The sequence below is a fragment of the Podarcis filfolensis genome (genome assembly GCF_964270895.1).
Source record: "Podarcis filfolensis genome assembly, chromosome: 9".
Classification (NCBI taxonomy): domain Eukaryota; kingdom Metazoa; phylum Chordata; class Lepidosauria; order Squamata; family Lacertidae; genus Podarcis; species Podarcis filfolensis.
The window spans coordinates 57,447,720-57,468,693 of NC_139610.1; the positions used below are offsets into that span (position 1 = coordinate 57,447,720).

The window sequence follows — 20,974 nt, forward strand, 5'->3', positions numbered from 1 at the left end:
GATGTATGTATGATGTATGGAGGGGTGGTCTTGAGCTCCAGGGCAGGGAATTTAAAATGTCTATTTGTTCTGGGTCCTCCTCCTTTCCTACATGTGAGGGGAGCACCCTGTTGCAACAGAGCAATAAAGATCAGGCTTACTAGCTGCTTTGCTTCTCAGTATTCTCTGGTTGGCCTCTGTTATTTTCTCCTACAAATAGGGAACCCACGTAAGGACTCTATACAGGCTCTTGGATACCCCATAAGGGGAAAAGGGCAGATTTTGTTTACAACAGACTAAGCCAGCAGGTTTTCTCTGGTCCACCCTCCGGGTATAAATTACCGCCAGCCTCCACCACCCCACACAGTTTCTGTTCAGATCTACCCACCTCCCTATCTGTTATGCTTTGTGTGCTGTGCTTGACCTTGTGATGGACTTTGCTGCTTGCCATATTCAAGGCTGGGCAGGAATTCGTCCATTGGTCTAATTGGCCTTCTCTGATGGTTTTGCCTACCTCATAGCAATTGTCACAACTTTGGCAGCTTAGACCTCTGCTTGCCTCTCCAGAGCTCAGGGTATCCTGTTAAAGGGATTTGGAAGGAGTTGCTTCTGTCCAGATGCCCAGGCAGGGGCAGGGGCTATATCTACACTAGAAATTTTAGCTGGAGACCAGTCAGAAAAGGGGGAAACTACGCAAGTGGGAGGAAGCATTGCAAATGAGGTGCAAGAACTGCATTCACTACAGGCATCCCCTCCACTTAAATGTGATTCACTCTGTATACACACAGACATGGGAAATACATAGGGGGGGAGGGAGAAGGGGAGAGAGAGAGAGAGAGAGAGAGAGAGAGAGATTCGTAATGGCATGAGAGAGTTGGCATGAGAACAAAACTAACAGATATTCTTCAAAAACTTGTAATGGAATTTCTCTCTCCCAGTTTTGACCCTAAGGGTTTTAAGCATCTGAGTAAACGCACTGTGTGTGATTATGCTCTATTTTATATAAATAATTTGAGAAAGCGAACACGGACCAGAATGATTTTTACTAGTATGTACAAGTTCTTAGTCAAAAAATCTGTAACTGAGCTGACCTTTTTCTTTTTGGATCCAATATTGTGCTAGCTCTTAATAGTTAACTTTAGATGGCAGCTCTAGGGGGATTTGATTTAAGCTAAATATCTGCCAAGAAGGAAAGAACTTTGAATGCCAGCTGGAAATGGCCCCTCCCCTTTCCCAGATGGCCTATCATAGATAACACATTCAGTGTGTGTGTGTGTGTGTGTGGTGGAAATAGTACTCTGTGTATATGTTCTTGCATTAGGCAAGCAGTGATAAGCAAGAAGAGAAGTCCTTTGTAAAGAAGTAAACTTGTGGGAAGACTGAAAGTCACGATCCAGACACATGGCAACTGCAGGAAAGGTAAGGAAGACTGTTTTTATGGCTCAGTCTATCTAAATCTATCTAAACACAACATGCTAATGTTTGCATTTGCACAGATGCTACATTGCTTTGAAGAGGAAAGAGCTAAGTGTTGCTACATCCCCATTGCCAAAAACGACACCTCCTCTGATTTTTATTTCTGCAAATTCACTTCGCAGCTGCAAAGACCAAGCTGGAAAAACTTATCTCCTACTTGTAGATTCCAAACATGAGCCTGCTTGATATACGCGGAGGAGACAAAGAGCAGGATGTTATATTTTCCCGACAATGCTAAAAAGCTGGCATTGTATTGTGTAGGCGTTAAATAATAAAGGAAGAAGTTCTGGATTTAAAGGTTGCCTCAACCACAACTGGCAGGCTCATGTTTGGAATCTACAAGCTTTACCCAAGTTACTATTTTTAAATAATCCATTACATATATAGAGATAAAATGTTTTTACAAACCTTACCAACTTATTTTGATAAGAAACCTGTCATTTGTATAATGATGCATATATATAATTACAGTGTTCCCAGCAGCATATGTTGTTTGACATTGTCTTGCATCTAATTGCATCAGTGCATAAGAAGACTCCGTTTTTCAATTATGCAAATATTCTTGGCCTTTTGCCTCAGAAAGCATACTCTCTAGTTTGATTTACAAGTCAGTATTTTTATCTCCCATCTGCGGTGGAAATTAAACTCTGAAAAATGTGATGCAAAAGCTTAGAGTTGTACTATGCCATAGGTCATAGTCTGACTCAGGTGCCCTGTTAAAAGAATTTCAAGTAGGAGAGTAGGAAGGAGCAGTCAGCCAGATGTGATACCTGCCGGCAGTATCATAACAAGAGAGATTGCCATACAACTCAGTACAGTGGTACCTCGGGTTAAGAACTTAATTTTAAGAACTTAACCTGAAACTGGTCTTAACCTGAGGTACCACTTTAGCTAATGGGGCCTCCCGCTGCTGCTGCCGCCGCGCCGCCAGAGCACTATTTCTGTTCTCATCCTGAAGCAAAGTTCTTAACCCAAGTTACTATTTCTGGGTTAGCAGAGTCTGTAAACTGAAGCGTCTGTAACCTGAAGTGTCTGTAACCCGAGGAACCACTGTATAAGGGAGCTCCTTAAATATCTCCATTATGAGCTTTGTGACATTCCTGATTCTAAACGGATGAAGCGTTTTATGCACGTTCATATGTCTTGGAGATATAAGTGTGCACCATTTCGAAGAAACACAATGTTCTTCATATTAAAGGGAGAAATAAGACATGAACCTTTGGACAGCTGTGCATGTTACAACAAGTATGTCAACATGAAGTGCAGGTGTTGCATCCCCCTCATGGCCCTTCTAGCACAATGTAAGGGGAAAACAATTTGCAGAAGTGAGATATGACAACTGGTTTTGTATTTGGAGCTGATGTCTCTCACCCTTGCAAACTTTAAGGCATTATACCAGAAACACATTTATCTTTACTGATCCCTCTCTCTTTGTATGTATGTGTGTGTGTGTGTACTATATCTATATCTATATATCTATATCTATCAAAAGGTTTCCGATTTATAGCACAGAACAGCAAGGGACATGTTATATTGGACTAGATGTCAGTAGAGGCAAACAAAACTGGCTGTTTCTTTTCTCTGTGTTTATCTTTTTTTCAGCTAGAAATTCAGTTCTCCACATTTATGTAGCAATTTGTGATTAAAAAAAAAATCCTCATGACAATTTGTCAGTGTTTCAGTGCGATTTTTTCCTAATAAACACATCTATGTATGCAGATTTGACTAATCTTTTTGCAAACAATTTGCCCAAATATAGTGAACTATTTTTTACACACACACACACATATCTATGAATAATTTTTTATGCACATTCCCTCCTAATAGTTGCATTTTTGTACACATTTTTTCAATTGGAAAACAGCACTGCAAAATGAAAAAAAAGCACAAAATTCAAACAGCTGTGTTTCGGTTAATTGAGTCCTAATTAGATAATTTCTTATTAAAATGGAAACAAGATCAAATTCCTTCCCCATCCCTGGATGTTGGAGGGAACAGTTTCTCCAGCTCAGGCTTCTCCCCTACACACCTGTTTTGAAGGTGCCAGGAATGTTTCGTACAGAGGAGGAGTCAAGCAAGCCTCTACCTGCAACCTGTGAAGGGATACTACCTGGAAACAGGGCTACAAATCTCACCTGAGGTGTTGCAGGTTCAACATCGGGAATAATCCCCACGTTTACCCATACATGGCAGAAACTATTCTTCATCAAATGGGGATTAAATGATGCAACTTATGTACTATTAAAATGCCTTATGAAATGCCTTATAAATGAAAGAACTGGGTGTGGACCTTGACTGTTCTGGTATATTAACTGCATACCACAATAACTATGTAACTGAATGCTGGAGGCAGAGATTCAGAAAAGGCTGCTGTTAGTGGTAAACAGCTCAGAAGAGCTGTATTTCGAGGAGAGACTTTTATAGCAGCTTGTGGTGCAACAGTCATGCAAGAATCCACAGCTTATCACAACTACACACAGTTTTATGCAGGGTGGATAAAAATCAATGATAAAACCTGGAACTTTTTTTAAAATTTAAATTGGATTTTTAAAATAAAGATAGTTTCTAAAGATAGTTTTCTATTTAAGTTACATTATAATCCAAAAGCTATTCATCAGGAAATAAGGATTTGTTTTAAGTTTTTCATGTGTGCTAAAACTCAGTCTGAGGGTTTTTTTAAAAAAAAATCGCTTAACCACATCAGTTAACAAACATGGATACATATGTGTCAGAGACTGCCTCTAGGTCCCGGCTCACAAAGGACCAACGCTAGCCGGTAGAACGGAATAAAGTCTTTATTGAAGTATAATTTCCATTTCCACATCTTAGCGTGCGTCTCTACGTCTATTCCCTAGATCGGCGAAGTCCCATCTGAATCTCCGCCTCCTGTACACCAGTTCAAGACCCTAGCCTTGCTCCACCTTTTGCGTCTCTCCTTTCGCCTCTGGGTCCTACCACCCCCCGGGGTTCCTTCCTTCCTGGATGCCTCGGATGCGGACCCTTCGGATTCCTCCCCCTCCCTTCGGCGGGCTTTAGGACCTGGCTCCCTTTCCGGGCTGCTCATTGCGCCTCCCTCTGGTACATTTGAACTTGGCGCGCGCGCGCTGTCTCCGACCCTCCTCTCTACCGTTTCCTCGCTCTCTGACGCAGGCGTGGCTGCTGCCGGAGAGCTGCCTGTCGCTGGTGCCTGGAACTCCTCCCCCCTGCTGCTCTCTGGTGGAGTAGCTGGTCCGGATTTCCAGCTGCTGCTCTCTGAATCCCCTCTGGTCCCTTCTTCCTGGGGTGCCCCTCTTGGTAACCCCCCAGCTCTGCCCACGGGAGCCCCTTTCTGTGAATCCTCCGATTCGCTGGACAGACTTAGAGATCTCGGACGGCTATCATCGCTAACCTCTCCTTCCGATTCCTCGCCATCCGTTCCCTCTGCTCCTGAACCCCTGACATCCATCCCCCCCTCGAAGCCCCCCCTTCCCCCCTCCCCTCCTTCCGGTGTGGGTTCTGGGTGCTCCGTCGTGGCAAGGGTGAGTGCCGGATACAGTTCTTCCCTCGTGTCGTACATCACATCGGGCAGGTCTGGCTCGTCCTCCGTGCGCTCGTCGACGTCGATCTCCTCTGCTTCCATCTCCCTGCCTTCGTGTTCAAATCCCACGTCCTCCCCCAACACGTCCATGTCCATCTCTCCCCCGTCCCCCTCTGAGGGTGATGCCTGCCAGGGACCCCCCAACCACTTCCTGCGCCACTGCTCCTCTGGTTGATTATCCCACCAATAGGAGCGGTCTGAGGCAGAACCCGAGGGTGAACCTTCCGGAGAGCGTATGTGTGGTGCCGTCTCCTCGTCCGAGTCGAACCCCTGGAACGTGCTGCCTGAAAGTGTGGGTGTGAAGAGCCAGTCATCGAAATACTCGGCTGGCATGGGCCTGTGTGGGAAAATGGCATGGAACTCTTCCTTGAGAAGAGGCTCGTCCAAGGCATAGCCCGGCACCCAACTGTTGGCGCTGGCCGGGGTATCCTCTCTGGCAAGAAGGTATTCTACTCCCTCTTCCCCCCATCTCGAGTCTAAAATCTCTGTGACTTCGTTGATGCGCTCCCCTCTTGGCGACCCCCTTTCCCTGGGTCCTTCTCTGGGCGGATCTAGTGCTGTGCCTGGCTCGTGAAATCTATGCGGTGCTTTGTAGGGCGTGAGCACCGATCTATGGAAGACCGGATGCATTCTGGAACCCTCCGGAAGCGCTAACCGGAAAGCCACTGGATTGACCTGTGCCTGGACTTGGTAAGGCCCTAGCTGCTTATGCCCTAGCTTCTTCTTGGCCAACGATCTGGTCGGCACTGCTTGCGCTGCTAACCAAACCCAGTCTCCCACCTGTATGTCTTCCCCTACTCTCCTGTGTCTGTCAGCCTGCAGTTTGTATGCGTGCTTTGCCAGTTCCAACTGCCTCCTAAGCTGTTCGTGGACTTCCTGCAACTCTGACGCTAATTCTTCCGCTGCCTGCGGCTCCCCCTCCCCCACTCTCTCTAAACCTGGGAAGGTTCTGGGATGCCTCCCGTTGTTGGCGAAGAACGGCGTCACCCCCGTCGACACGTGCTTCGTATTGTTGTAAGCGAACTCTGCGAGGGGCAGGTAGTCCACCCACGTGTTAGGCTGCTGATTGGCGTAGCATCTCAGGTACTGCTGCATGATGGCGTTGACCCTCTCCGCTTGTCCGTTGGTCTGCGGGTGTCTCGCCGACGCTAGATTGATCTTGACGTTCAGGATGCCCATCAACTTTTGCCAGAAGTTCGAGATGAACTGCCGCCCCCGGTCGGATAGAATAGATCGTGGCAGACCGTGGACCTTAAACACGTGGTCTATGAACAGTTTGGCGGTCTGTTCTGCCGTGGCCACCTTCGCACACGGAATGAAGTGTGCCATCTTGGTAAACATGTCCACCACCACAAGCACTGCCGTCTTTCCCCTCGAACCGGGCAGATCCGTGACAAAGTCCAGGGCCACCCGTTCCCACGGCTCAGACGGCGTCTGCAACGGTTCCAGCAATCCCGCCGGCGGTTTGTGCACTGACTTGGCCCTTTGGCAGGTGTCGCATCTCGAGACGTAATCCGCTACTTCCCCCCGCATCTTGGGCCACCAAAAGTCTCTGGTCACTAGTTCTACAGTCTTTTCTCTGCCAAAGTGCCCGGCAGTGGGGGCGTCGTGTAGCTGCTGCAGCACCCTCGCGCGGAGGTCATTCCCCGGCACGTAGAGTGCTCCCTTGCGGATGAGCAAACCGTCTCTGATCTGGAACTCGTCGTCCCTCACCGTGCCCTTGTGCACCTCCTCCATCTTGGCTAGCGCGAAGGGGTCCTCCCGCAACGCTCGACGTACGGCGTCCAGATCCACGGTCGCCGAGGCGCAAGCCCACGCTTCCGGTGCGAAAATGTGCTTGGCTGCCGACGGTGCCTCCTCCTCGAGGTATTGCGGCTTTCTGGACAAGGCATCCGCCATGATGTTGTTGTCACCCGGGATGTACTCTATCTTGAAGTCGAAGTCCGCGAAGAACTCTGCCCATCTAATGTGCCTCTGATTCAGGAACCTCGCCGTGCGCCAGTACTCTAGATTCTTGTGGTCCGTGCGGACCTGCACTGTGTGCCTGGCTCCGATAAGGAAGTGCCGCCACGCTTTGAACGCTGCATGGATGGCTAGCAACTCCCTGTCCCAGATGGTGTAATTCTGCTCCGACTTGCTGAGCTTCCTTGAGTAGAAGGCGCACGGCCTCCAGTCCCCCTGCTGGTCTTGTTGCAACAGTACAGCTCCCACGGCTCTGTCTGAGGCGTCCGTCTCCACCCTCATCGGTCTGCTGGGATTTACATGCAGCAGCTGCTCCTCGGAAGCGAAGAGACGCTTGAGTTTCTGAAAGGACTGCTCCGCCTCCTCCGTCCAGATAAACTTCTTCTTCTTGGAGCTGAGCGTGTCGGTGATGGCCGCCGTTTGCATAGCGAACCCCTTGATGAACTTGCGATAAAAGTTGGCAAAGCCGACAAACCGCTGGACTTCCTTCCTATTGCGCGGGCTTTTCCAGTCCAATACTGAGCGAACCTTGGCGCTGTCCATGGCGAGCCCCTTGTCCGACAGTTTATAGCCCAGGAAATCCACCTCCGTCACGTCGAACTGGCACTTCTCCAGCTTGGCGTACAGCCTGTGCTCCTTTAGTCTCCGCAGAACTTCCCTGACATCCCTCTCGTGCGCTTCTCGCGACTCAGAAAATATCAGGATGTCGTCCAGGAAGCATACGCATTTCTTGTAAAGGAGTCCCGCCAACACGTGATGCATAAAGGCTTGAAAACAGTGAGAGCCATTTTGTAATCCGAAGGGCATAACTCTGTATTCGTAGGTGCCCAGTGGTGTGAACATGGCCGTCTTCCACTCGTCGCCCTCCCGCACACGAATCAGGTTGTACGCGCCTCGCAGATCCAACTTGGTGAAAACGCGTCCTTTCCTTACCGTCGCGAGCAGGTCGTCTATTTTGGGCATGGGGAAGGACGAGGGCTTGGTTTTCGAGTTCAAAATTCGAAAGTCAACTACAAGCCTCTTCTGGGGCGTGTCTCGCTTCTTCACAAAGAATACTGGGCTGCCCCCTACAGCTTTCGACTCCCGAATGAACCCGCGCTTCAAATTGTGGTCTATGAACTCCCTAAGTTCCTGCAGTTCGTCCTCAGACATGGAATACAGTTTCCCTGTTGGCAGCGTTGCCCCCGGCAGGAGATCAATCTTGCAGTCATAGGGTCTGTGGGGGGGCAGTTTGTCCGCCTCCTTCTCGCAGAAGACCTCCAAAAACTCCTTGTACTTGTTGGGCACCGCTTGCACCATGCCTAGGTGTAGCTGCGGTGCATCCTCTCGCCCCTCTCCTTCCTGGCAGGTCTGGATGCAGTGCGCTGCGCAGTAGGAAGAGCAGAAGGTCAATTGCCGCTGGTACCACGCTAATGCCGGGCTGTGCCTATCCAGCCAACTCATGCCCAACACTATGGGCGTGTCCGACAATTGGGTGACGTTGAAGCTGATGACTTCTCGGTGATTCCCAATTTGCATCACCATAGGTGGTGTCTGCTGCACCACCTGCCCCCCTAGCAGTTCCCTGCCATCCACTGTGACCACGTTCAGGGGCAGTGTGGCTGGCAGTAGCGCTATGTTGTGTTGTTGAAGGAATTCCAGTGCGATAAAGTCCGCATTACTGCCAGAGTCAATCGTAATCGGCACTTCTAAAGTGAGACCACTGGGCAGCTGGAGCGATGCGGTGAGCTGCACCACTGGTTTGGGCGGGAGGGGATCCGTGGGCTTCAAAATCTCTGGGGACTTCTTCACTGACTCGCCTGGCTGGCCCCCAGTGCTTCCGTTTCCCTGCCGTGGTTCACTTTGCTGAGTTGCTCCCATTACTGTTATTGAAGCTGCAGTGTGCTTGTGGAGCCTCTGGGGACACTCTTTCGCCATGTGCTTCGAACTGTCACAGATGTAACACTTCCTGTTCCCTCTAGGCTGCTTTGTTTTGACTGCTCCCGGTGTTAAGGCTCTGGTGGCTGATTGAGCTCTAGCACCGCCGATCTCCATTGGCTCCTCCCCCCCTGCTTGCGGAGGCGTTGATTGCGCACGCGCGACATCCCTGGGCAAGAGGGAGGGCACTCTGGCTGGTGTGCGTCCCCAACGCCCTTCTCCTCTGTCCCAAGGGCGGTCCTCCAGCCTCACCCCCACTGCAAGCGATCTGTCCACCACCTCCTGGGTGCTTTTGGGTCTCTCCCCCCGCGCTATCTCATCCTTGATTTGGGGGTTCAATCCTTCCCAATAAAGATCTCTAACGGGGGGGGAATCCTTGTCCCACCCCAAGGCATTGACCAATGCAAAAAAGCGGGAGTGATACTGCCTCACGCTGGCTTTCCCTTGTCTCAGCTCAAATATGTCCTTACGGGCAATGTCAATGTCTATTTTCGATAGAAAGCAAGAATCCATCGCTTTAATGAATGCAGCTGAACTCTGGAGCGCTGGGTCCATATCTCTCCACAGATTGCGCAGACATGCTTTCGCGTCTCCATGCAAATGAGACAAGATAAACCCCACTTTTTCTTGCTCATCTCTAAACTCTTTCTCCAGCAGTTTCAGCGCAAACTGCACGTCTGCTCGGAAATTGGGGTACTGCTGCAAATTCCCATCAAAGTGAGATACAATGCTGCCTCCAGTCCTTCCCAACCCGATTCCCTCGGATCTGGAACCCGTTTGTGCCTGCTTAGCAAGCACTTCCAACCTGGCTTGGAGATCTCGGCATGCAGCAGCCGCTTCATCCTCTCTTTTCCTGGAGGCGATTATCTCTGCGCTGAGCTGCGTTACCGCTTCTCGCAGGGAAGCAATTTGCTCTTCAGTAGACATGTCGCTTGACTTTTGTGAGCTCCAAAGGCACCAGTCCTCTTTCCTCCCTGCTTCGCTCCCCACACGCCGCTTGAGTCAAAGAGAACTGATGAAAACTTCTGGGTGATGGGACTTACTGTCAGAGACTGCCTCTAGGTCCCGGCTCACAAAGGACCAACGCTAGCCGGTAGAACGGAATAAAGTCTTTATTGAAGTATAATTTCCATTTCCACATCTTAGCGTGCGTCTCTACGTCTATTCCCTAGATCGGCGAAGTCCCATCTGAATCTCCGCCTCCTGTACACCAGTTCAAGACCCTAGCCTTGCTCCACCTTTTGCGTCTCTCCTTTCGCCTCTGGGTCCTACCACCCCCCGGGGTTCCTTCCTTCCTGGATGCCTCGGATGCGGACCCTTCGGATTCCTCCCCCTCCCTTCGGCGGGCTTTAGGACCTGGCTCCCTTTCCGGGCTGCTCATTGCGCCTCCCTCTGGTACATTTGAACTTGGCGCGCGCGCGCTGTCTCCGACCCTCCTCTCTACCGTTTCCTCGCTCTCTGACGCAGGCGTGGCTGCTGCCGGAGAGCTGCCTGTCGCTGGTGCCTGGAACTCCTCCCCCCTGCTGCTCTCTGGTGGAGTAGCTGGTCCGGATTTCCAGCTGCTGCTCTCTGAATCCCCTCTGGTCCCTTCTTCCTGGGGTGCCCCTCTTGGTAACCCCCCAGCTCTGCCCACGGGAGCCCCTTTCTGTGAATCCTCCGATTCGCTGGACAGACTTAGAGATCTCGGACGGCTATCATCGCTAACCTCTCCTTCCGATTCCTCGCCATCCGTTCCCTCTGCTCCTGAACCCCTGACAATATGCTATAATGTTATTGTTTTAGTTAAATAAATAGTTTAAATTGTTATTAAGGAAATAATTATTTTTCTCCTTCCAATAAAGTACAGCAGAAAAGTTGTCCAAATATAAACAGTTAACTTATTAAACCACACAATAATTTTATAATTATCTGTCTATGTATTTCTAATAGTATAACCAAATCAGTAATTTTTAATATAACTGTAAAAACTACTCTGAAAATTTATTATTCCAAAAATGAAACCTTCATCTGGTTGTAAATACTAAGAGTATACAAGAAAGTATGAGTCTTTCTGTTAAAAAAAAAATGATTTAAATCAAGTCTTACTGACTAGTGATTTAAATCAATTTGATTTAAATTAAATCCACCCTGGTTTTATGACAGTGCAGTCTCCTATAATACCCAAATTTCCATTTTTAGTGTTTCTTTAATATGAATGAAGCCTAAGGGCACAAAACAGAAGGCTCAAAACTGGTGAGGGGAACAGATACACAGCAAAGGGCTTCCGGGCATGGGCGTAGCCAAGGAGGGTCAGGGGGCAGCTGCCCCCCCCCCATCAAGTAAATCAATAAAAATACTTAACTAACTGAGGTTCTGCCCCCTGTAACATGAAGCCTGTCAGGAGCTTGTTCTACACTCAAGTAGGACCCTGGCAGAGACACATGCCTGACTGGCATGTTCTCTCCCTCCTGGTTGAATGTTCAGGAGCTTCAAAAGCTTTCTTCAGCCCGAAAATCACAGCGAACGATGCCAACAGACATCAGCACACTTAGGGATCCTCAGAGTCTTTGCAGTTCACATGACAGACCTCAGCATTTTGGCTAATCTACTTCATTTACATATAAATACACACGGAGCACTGCAACATGGCTCCCTCTCTCTCTAGCATCAGACAGCAAAGAGAGAAAGAACAAAGGACAATAGTCCCACTTCACGGAACACAATAACACAAACATCCTGTCTCCGTCACTTCCCACTCTGTGGAGTCAAAACATACCACGTCATGTGAAAAACAACAATTCCATGACTGCAATCACGGAGCGGGAATTCTAACAGAGCCTGCCATCCCCAACATAAATCCTGGTTTGCAGCAGTAGTTTTGTTATCATCTTTTAAAACAGCACACAGAATGTAGGTGGGGGGAAAGTTGGCCAGACTGTGTCTCTCCTCCAATCTCACATTTGAACTCAGGAAAACTGTGAATGCACCATCACTTTTAAAAGGAACAAAAAACTGTCACACAGATGCTAAAAAGAAGTGTAAAATGGCAGCAAAACCTGCTGTTTTGGCAATAATAGCACAGGGTGAGGACAACTGATCTCTGCTGGGGCTTAGATTTTAAGTCCTCAGTGGCTTGGGACCTAATATCTGAGGGAAAGCCTCCTCCCATATTGTCCTGCCTTTGAAATTCATCTTTGATCTTGTTTTCATTAACTCCATTTCCCCAGGTGATTAAATGCAAAGCTGCAATCATCTGGGAAGTTGGCCAAATGCCTTCTGTGAAGGAGGTGGAGGTTGCACCACCAAGAAGTCATGAAATTCGAGTGAAGGTAAAATATATTATTCCAAAAGGGAAGGTGCTTTCATTCATTGTCAATTATGATTGTAGTGGCTGAGGATCTTGTGCCTAAACTCTGAAAGCTTGGATAGGGGAGTCTTGAGTGGTGGGGCAATGGTTCTGGAAGACTTATACTTAAAACTCAGAAGTTATTCTTTCCTCACCAGTGTCTACTGACAAGGCAGCTCTTGGCAGAACTGAATGGACTCCATGCAAAAGAAGAAAGATCCTGCAAAATTCTCAATCAGATTTGTGCAGAATTTCAGCAATAGTTTTGGTGTGATTGCATTTGAAACTTACACAGCAATAAGAAGCAATGCATATCCAAAAGCTCCGAGCAAGTTCAAACAAGATTAACAGCGAAAGATTCTCCCTGTTATCTTTCATACAAAGATTATCCAGTGATATGACTCCAGCCCCTGAATCATGCCACAGCTGCAGTCTGAAATAATCAACCCAGGCAGAATTTTGCCATATTGTAATACCATCTGATGATTTACCTGGTATGCTTTGACCATACCGGGACCTGCTTAGCTTCTTCAAAGCAGTAGCCTCACGTGCCTTTAGATCATATCCTCCAAATATGTATTTCTGGCTAGTCCTTTGCATCACAGTTAGTAAAATCTGAATGAGATCAAGTGGGTAACATTCTTGCTGAAACTTCCCATGTGAGCTGGTCCTCTCTGTGAATACCTTATTCTTTGAGGGCTCTGTTTCCAAACTATTTCTCCATCAGGGGATGCAGTTGTATTAACAGGGTATCTGCATGATCTCCTGTTCACCTGGAGACCCATGTTTATGACAGAGACAAAAAAAGTCAGTGCCAGTTCCTGATGAATATGTTTGCTAGGTGGAAGCAGTGAAAGTACTGGAATCGTATTTTGCATTCCCCCTGCAGATAGTGGCCACTGGGATCTGTAGGACAGATGATCATGTACTGGAAGGCATTTTCCCAAACATAGACTACCCAGTTATTGTGGGTCACGAAGGAGCTGGAATTGTTGAAAGTATTGGACCAGGAGTCACTTCTGTAAAGCCAGGTAAGGATGGGGCAGATCAGAAACTCAGAAGTGCCTGTGTATTGGACACCACTAGGATTTGCAAGCATGGTGTAAATAGCTTGACTACACATCAGCCCCAGCAATCAAGGCCCAATAGCCAGGGATGGTGGGAGTTGTAGGATCACATTATGTACTAGAAATAATCTCTTTCTTCAAGTACCCATCAGAATCATAAGAAACCCCATACCCCAAGGATCCTTGTCCCAAATCAATGACCTTTGGGCATTGCCACCAAACCCGATAGTATGGTTCTCTGTTGAAATACCTCTTCCAATAGCTTCGTAACAGACAAAGTAGCAATCTAAGCACTGGCTAAAAAATAATTAGGAAAAAAGAGTTAGATAAAATCACTATAAAATGTTGTGGTGATTTGGAGGTTCAATCTGAAATCAAGCTCCCCCCCCCCCTTTTCTGTTTTCTTTTTGGTGTCCTCAACTGTGGGTTGGTGAAGGACCCTATGTGAGAGGCAGGCAAGGAAAGAGCTCCCAGGGTGGGAGGCGGGGGTGGGATAAAGGGAAGCTCCCAGGTGAGAGCTGCGAGGGTCCGCTCCTTTTTGTGTGAGATAAGGGTTAAGAGCTACCTTTGAGAGATGACTTTGCATTTTCTTTTCTTTCTTTTGTTCTTGTTTTCATTTATTGTATTGTATTATGAAAAAGCTTCAATTTTAAAAAAATATGCTGGTGGAGGAGATAAGAGATTGCATGCGCTAAGGATCCTTGCCCACCATCAGATTTCCTTTGGGCATTGATGCCAACCCTGAAATACATTTCTCCTTTTCCAACATTCCTGGTTAATATCACTGTGTTTCTCACCCAAGCAAGCAAGTATACCCTGGCAGAAATGCTTTGGCTTTATTGGTTGACAATAAAAGCTTCCTTGTGCAAAGGGGCCCTCTGTGTACTGGCTACAAATTAATCAGGAAAAGGGGGTTAGATAAAAATCACTATAAATTGTTGTGGCAATTTGGAGGCTTAATCTAAAATCAAACTGGATTTGAGTTTGTTTGTGTTTCTGGTAACTTCTCTCCCTTACATCAGGGATGTTGGCTTACATTATGCATGTATGATCTGTATTTTATTAATACTATTGCTACAAGTTTTTCATGGCCTTTGAATAGAACAATAAGAACTATGAACTTAAACTTTGTTCTTGTCCTTGTTGTTTTCCCACAAGGTGACAAAGTCATTCCTCTTTGTATTCCCCAGTGTGGAGAGTGTGGCTGCTGTTTAAGTCCTAAATCTAACTGCTGCCTCAAGTCCCAGTAAGTTCATCTGGCATCTTCTATTAAAGATTTGTTTTTCTTAGTAATATGGAAAATTAGTATTTAGTCCAATTTATGATACAGACCAGTCTGAATCTTCACAAACAGCCTCTGTGAACCTCTTCAAAATTTGATGCCAGATAAGACCAGCAGGTTCACCTGCAGAGGGAAACCGATCCACCACTTCCTATGGACGAGCACATTCTCCGAATACACAGTTATGCCTGAGGTTTCCATTGTAAGAATCGACAATGATGCTCCACTGGATAAAGTCTGCCTCTTTGCCTGTGGATTTTCTACTGGCTATGGAGCCGCAGTCAATTGTGCCAAGGTAAGAATCAATTCACATTTCTGTTTCTCAAATAAGTGAAACAAGAGTATGCTTACTCCCTGCTAGAGAAGAGAGGCACCTTCAGATATCACTTTTCCAAAAAAAACAACTGATGCTACTTGAACTTCCCTGCTCTCACTGGGTCAAGCCTCCCAACAGTACCTCTAAAAGGAAGCAGCAAAAGGCTGTTGTTTGGGTAGGCCATTGTGTTTTGATCTTACTTTCCAGGCATTGTTAGTTCACCAGCTTTACTCCCCAGAAGTCCCCTTTCCAGGGTTTCCCTCAAGCAATCAGAGACTGTACCTGTGTGAACCTAACCTCTTCTCCTCCCTTTTCATGCCTCTTCCGGTTCTGAGAGATAAGTGGGGAGGGAGCTTGTCACAGCAGGAGGGGGAGACACCCATGACTCTTCACCAGCCTGATTCATCTCTGCCTCTTGGTGTATCTCCACTTGAGGAGATTTCACCCCTCCCATATCCAAGAATCTGCTGATGTTCTCTGCTGATTCTCCAGAGAGGAGGGGCGGTTTCTGCTCTCTACTTATTCCGCTCCAGCCTCACATCAAAGTGTCGGAGAGAGAGAGAGACTGAGTGTTAGAGAGAGATCGTATGTATAGATAAGGTTGCTGCTAAGAGCAGCTGCAGACACTCAGTGCAGTTCAGCTTTTTCGTTTAGACCTCATTTAGCTCTGTATATAGTTGTGTATTATAGTTGTAGATAGAATAAAGAAGATACAGAGCTGTTCTCTGAGTCGTTTATGCTCTGCTGTACTCTGCTATACTCTGCTGTGCGACGACTGTCTTCTTGTTGGAGTGAATCCGGTGCTCACAACTCTAAGCTGTGAGTCCACAGCTCTTTGACCTGTTCCTGTGCAGAAGGTGGTCTCTGGAAGTGCTACCCCAGCTCGCCTGGCCCAGTCGGGGCTGAAGTGGATGAGTCCAGTCGGTGGCACTGGCTCATGGGCGATGCTGACACCTCTCACCTCCCAGCTTCAGCTTCTCCCTCTGATTCTGGACTTCTCTGCGCCACAAACTTTCCCAGCTCACTAAACCCTGTTACTTCTTCAACTTCCGACACCACCTCTCCACCCTGTGACCACTCATCATTATCCCACCACACCACTCCACAGGCTCTGAGCCTTCCTCTCTTTGTGATTCTCCAGCTAGTTCCTCCCAACATTCCTCTGCATCCAACCAGCCCATGACATATTTTGTATCTCATCTTTCCTTCCAGGAGCTCAAGGTGGCATATACCACAACTAGTTTAGGTCCCGCAATATTCCCAGTGACTGACCCAAGGTGACCCAGTGAGCTTCATGGCAGAATGGATATCTGAACCGTGATCTTCCAGGTCCTAGTCCAACACCGTAACCACTACACCACAGTGTCTCTCAGTTCTGTCTCTCTATGCCTCTTCTCTTCCAGTCTGCCAGTCTTCCTTCCTCCCAGATCCTCAATCCTGCTACATCACTTGTGTTCTGGGAAGTCCCTAATGCAGTTTTTATTAATTTGCAGGTTGAACCGGGCTCTACCTGTGCCATCTTTGGCTTGGGAGGTGTCGGACTGTCTGTTGTCATGGGCTGCAAAGTTGCTGGAGCATCCAGGATTATTGGGATTGACATCAACAAAGATAAATTTACTAAGGCCAAAGAGTTAGGAGCCACAGAATGCATTGCTCCTCAAGATTTCAAGAAGCCCATGAATGAAGTTCTGGTAGAGATGACAGGTCTTGGTGTGGACTACGCATTTGAAGTGATTGGACGCACAGACATTGCGGTATGTTTTCTGTTTTGATGCTCACATCCCCATTTTTTGGCTCTCCTGTTCAGCCCAGGGCTCACATCTGTGATCTCTCCTTATATAAGCAATGCACCTGGCTGGGACTACATAAAAGATTTAGGTGGGAAATTCTGAAGACAGAGGGAGGATTCACGGTTGGAGGCAATATGCTTCTGAATTCTACTAGCTGGAAAATGCAGGAGGAAAGAGCATTGCTGTACTCTGGTCTTGTTTTGGGGCTTCCTACAGGCATCTAGTTAGCCACTGTGATGCTGAACTAGTTGGGACACTAGCCTGATCCACCAGGCTATTATGTTCATATGCTTTTATATTGCAATACCATTTCCATTTCTGACCTCATTTTTCTGTGTGTCCCAAACAGGTCACTGCCCTTAAATCCTGCCATTTGGGCCATGGCACCTGTGTGCTTGTTGGGGCACCTCCTGCAGGATCACAGCTCTCCATCGACCCTACTCTGCTCCTCACAGGAAAGAAATTAATAGGATGCTTGCTTGGAGGTGTGGATTGGTTAAAGTTGTTGATATATGGCAGCTACTGCATTGATCCATAGAACTGGAATGGACACTGAAGGTCACTGAGTCCAACCCCCTCCTCAGTGCAGGATCTGCAGTGGGATACAGCCACATCATCCCAGATAGATGGCCTTTCAGCTTCTGTTCAAATCCCTCCAGCCTAGGGAAGCCCATCACCCACTGAGCCAATCTGCTTCCCTACACTAGGTAGTTTCTCCTAATGTTTAGCTGAAATCTGCTTCTCTGCAGCCACAGCAACCCTGTTAGATGGCCTTCCAGCCTCAGCTTAAATACCTCCATCCCATTGGCCTTTGATTCTATTAAGCTTATTTTCTTAACTTATAAACAGGAGTTATCCTCATCTTCTAAAAAATTTACGGTAATTTATAGCTCATACATCCTGACATTTTCTGTTCTTTAAAAATAATAAGCATCCAGCTTGCATGCTGATCCAATGTCCTTTTATTTTCCCCACCCCAGGTTGGAAGTTAAAAGATGCTCTCCCTCAACTGGTTTCTGATTACATGAAAAAGAAATTTAATACGGATGCATTAATAAGTCACACATTGCCCTTTGAGAAAATTGCTGAAGGCTTTGAGCTTTTACATGCAGGAAAAAGGTTTGGGTTCTATGTTTTATTTTTTATACTTCCTTCCTTCCTTCCTTCCCTTCAATCTACTGAAAGAATGGTGGAGTGGCAGCACTTGGCTGACCACCCAAAAGCTGAGGGGTGAGGTGGAAGTTTGAGGAGGCTGGGAGGTCAGTGTGGTGAAAACACCCCAGCAGAGCCAATCCATGGTTCCTGCTGGTTCATTTGCATCATGCCAACCTCCCAGCCATGTCACTCCTCTTCAAATGGGGCCTCCCTGATCCAAATCCAAAACATTCATCTCCATGTCAGTCTTCAAGTCAAAAGAAATTGCCACATCTCACATGGTGGGGGGAGAGTGAAAGGTGAAAATGTTCATGTTCCTTTTTACATGCTTTGGAAACGTCAGAATTTGACTTTCATCAAAGCAATCTAAAATGCCTCAGATGACAGTATACAGACTGTTAAGAGCTATAAACAGAGCCAGCCCTGACATTAGTCAGAGTGAGATGGCTGCTTCAGGTAGCAGATGCCAGGAGATGCACAGTACTGGGAAGATGCTGAAGGACAGAAATTGTTGGTGCAATGTGAATGGACCTACATCCCCTGAACTAGCCTGTTGTCCTTAGGCACAATGATGGATGCAGTCGCGTCATCTGTGTCAGAATAGGATTCAGTAGCCCGTCTGGTCAGCTTCTGAACGTGGAATGGGAGGGAGGCACTACCATCTTGTCGTCTGACTCAGGCCAAAAAATGTCTTGGGCCAGCCCTAGCTATAAAGTATTCAAGCAGAGTCAAGGCTGTTGCTATGATATTTCCTGATGTCTACTGAATTTTGCTAGGGTGCTTTCTCATAGTTATATTAATGTTTTCCCTTTTCTCTTTCAGTATTCGCTGTGTTTTGTTGTTTTAAACCTTCAGAAGCATCTAGCAAGAGGGGCCACAGCTGAATACAGCTTGCCATCCTGCAGATCATTTGCATCCCTCCCCAAATTCAACTGAGCTTTTCTTGAAAAGGTTGAGGGTTTACAACCAGTAAGAGTTGAGAAGCAAATGTAGGGGAAACATGTAACCCTTATATCCGTTATTGTAGCCTGCAAATGCAGGGTGCATGTGCTTTTAAGATGTTGCTGGAGCCCTCTGGTGTCCAACTAGGAACCTTCCAACCAGTTCACCATCCCCTGTTGCAATGAGCCATTGTGAACACACTACACATTTAAAACACTATCACACCACTTTAACAATCGTGATTGACTCACAGAGCTACAATTCCAAGACCCCTTAACAAACTAGAGTTCCCAGGATTGAGAAACAATGTGCTTTGTGTATGCTTTAAATATACAGTTTGCTTGTGACCTTGACCCTTTCTGCATGATCAGGGTTCCCATTCACAGCAGCCAATACCCTTTAGACCTTTCACTCAGTGCTGGACTAACAAATTCTCTGACTAGGGCTACGGAGGATAATAACTAAATGAAACCTCCAGATTTAGGGGAAGTATATCCCTAAGAATACCACCATATCGCTCCAAATATAACCCACCCCTGAATACAGCCTAGAACAGATCAATACCATAATTAATGAGAAGCCCCAACAAGAGAGGCCCATTGCCTTCATGAGCTGCTTGTGCATCTCCCAGAAGCATCTGGTTAGCTATTGTATGAAACAGGAAACTGGACTAGATCAGCCTTTCTCAACCTGTGGGTCCCCAGATGTTGTTGAACTACAACTCCCATCACCCCTAGCTAGCAAGGCCAGAGCTCAGGGATGATGGGAGTTGTAGTCCAATAACATCTGGGGACCCACAGGTTGAGAACTGCTGAACTAGATGGACCCTCGGTCTGATCCAACAAGGATCTGATCCTAGATTCTTATGTTAATCATACTTGGACCTTTTGTCCCTGCGGGTGGGTCGTTCTTACAATGTGATCCTTTGACAAGACATTTCCTTGGCACAATTGACAATGCTTCTTTCTCATCTCTGTGGGACTCATTACATCTGGGGCAGGCTAGGTATGCATGAGTGGTGATAGCACTATCAGCTGACTTGGAGAGCAAGAAGAACAACATTGTTCCTTTCCTGAACAGCTGATAGGTACTACCCTTGTTTTTTCCAGCAAGGCCTATATGAACACCATCCTGGCTGGTCGATTAGACTAGGAACTCTGTAGGCAGCACCCAATCGCATGCTCATTTCCTCAGACATCTTAGGATATATGGGTGCCCCAGAGCAGTCTTTTAAAATGTTCTCCAGGAGCTCAACAGAAAGCAAACAAGCAGCAATAGTTTAGCTGTAGAGAGTCCATCGCTTGCAAGCCAAAAGAGCGAGGCCTCTCCATTGGCACTGACTGCAACTTTCTGTGCAGTGGCTCCCACTCTTGAGGAGAAAGGCCAGTTTGTAAATCGAGTAGAGGCTCAAAAGAAACTTCAGAGGAAACTTGCCTGCGTGTAAATTCCTTCTTTGCATCACAGACATAATCTGCTAATTGTGTAATGTGCTTTTTCTTTTAGAGCAACAGCAGTAACAGCACTTGCTAGTGAAGAGCGGGGGGGGGCATGCATGCAGTGCCTTCCAGATGTTGTTGGGTGCCTGTTCCTAGCATAGCCAGGGCTCAAGGAAGGATGATGGGAGTTGTAGTCCAACAACATCTGGAAAAGATGTGGCTGAAGTCGTCAGTTTGGAAAAAGGGAAAAACATCTCTGCAGCAATTCGCCGTTTTATAAAAAGTACTCGTGAAAATTCATCAGCATTTTAGTGTGTGTTCCTCCTAATATACTCATTTTTGTATATAGTTTTTGACTGATACATGCATTTCTTCAAGTATATTCTCCTAATATATGCATTTTAGTGCACATTGCTTGGTTGGAGAACTACATCGCAAAATTCAGAGACGTGAGAATTTCAAAGGATAATTGTCTTTTCCTTCGAAAAGTATGAAGGAAGCAGCTTCTCACTGAAATGCAAACCAATTCAGATTTCTTCCCCATCCCTAATCTGGAGGGTATAGCTACTTACACTATGGAAACTATTTCCTTTTTGTTACTGACTTTACTAACTGGCTTTAATAGCCAAAAAAGGACATATATAGCTGAATAAACAGACCTTTACAACCACCCATTTCTGATGTCTCCTTTAGTGGCTTGGGTATATATTTAGCTGTGTAACTTGTTAACAAGCTCAGAGCTGAAACTTG

General features: G+C 46.8%; 3 protein-coding genes across 4 annotated transcripts in view; 2 read left to right on the forward strand and 1 right to left on the reverse strand.

The window, feature by feature from the left end:
• Positions 1-20,894, forward strand: part of LOC310742748 (uncharacterized protein) — a 51,342-nt gene extending 30,448 nt beyond the window's left edge. The window contains exon 17 of the mRNA XM_083572165.1: positions 18,669-20,894. Within this exon, the coding sequence (XP_083428291.1) occupies positions 18,669-18,693 (25 nt within the window). The 3' untranslated portion in view covers positions 18,694-20,894. The remainder of the gene's footprint in view (positions 1-18,668) is intronic.
• Positions 1-20,974, reverse strand: part of LOC310742342 (uncharacterized protein C4orf17) — a 164,106-nt gene that overhangs the window by 117,907 nt on the left and 25,225 nt on the right. The window lies entirely within an intron of this gene.
• LOC310742348 (alcohol dehydrogenase 1-like) lies at positions 1,225-20,894 on the forward strand. Its single transcript, XM_083571699.1, has 9 exons — positions 1,225-1,398; positions 12,118-12,219; positions 13,126-13,267; positions 14,462-14,549; positions 14,658-14,880; positions 16,395-16,655; positions 17,041-17,398; positions 17,672-17,810; positions 18,669-20,894. The coding sequence occupies exons 1-7, from the start codon at positions 1,381-1,383 to the stop codon at positions 17,227-17,229; spliced, it is 1,023 nt and encodes a 340-aa protein (XP_083427825.1). The 5' UTR covers positions 1,225-1,380; the 3' UTR covers positions 17,230-17,398; positions 17,672-17,810; positions 18,669-20,894.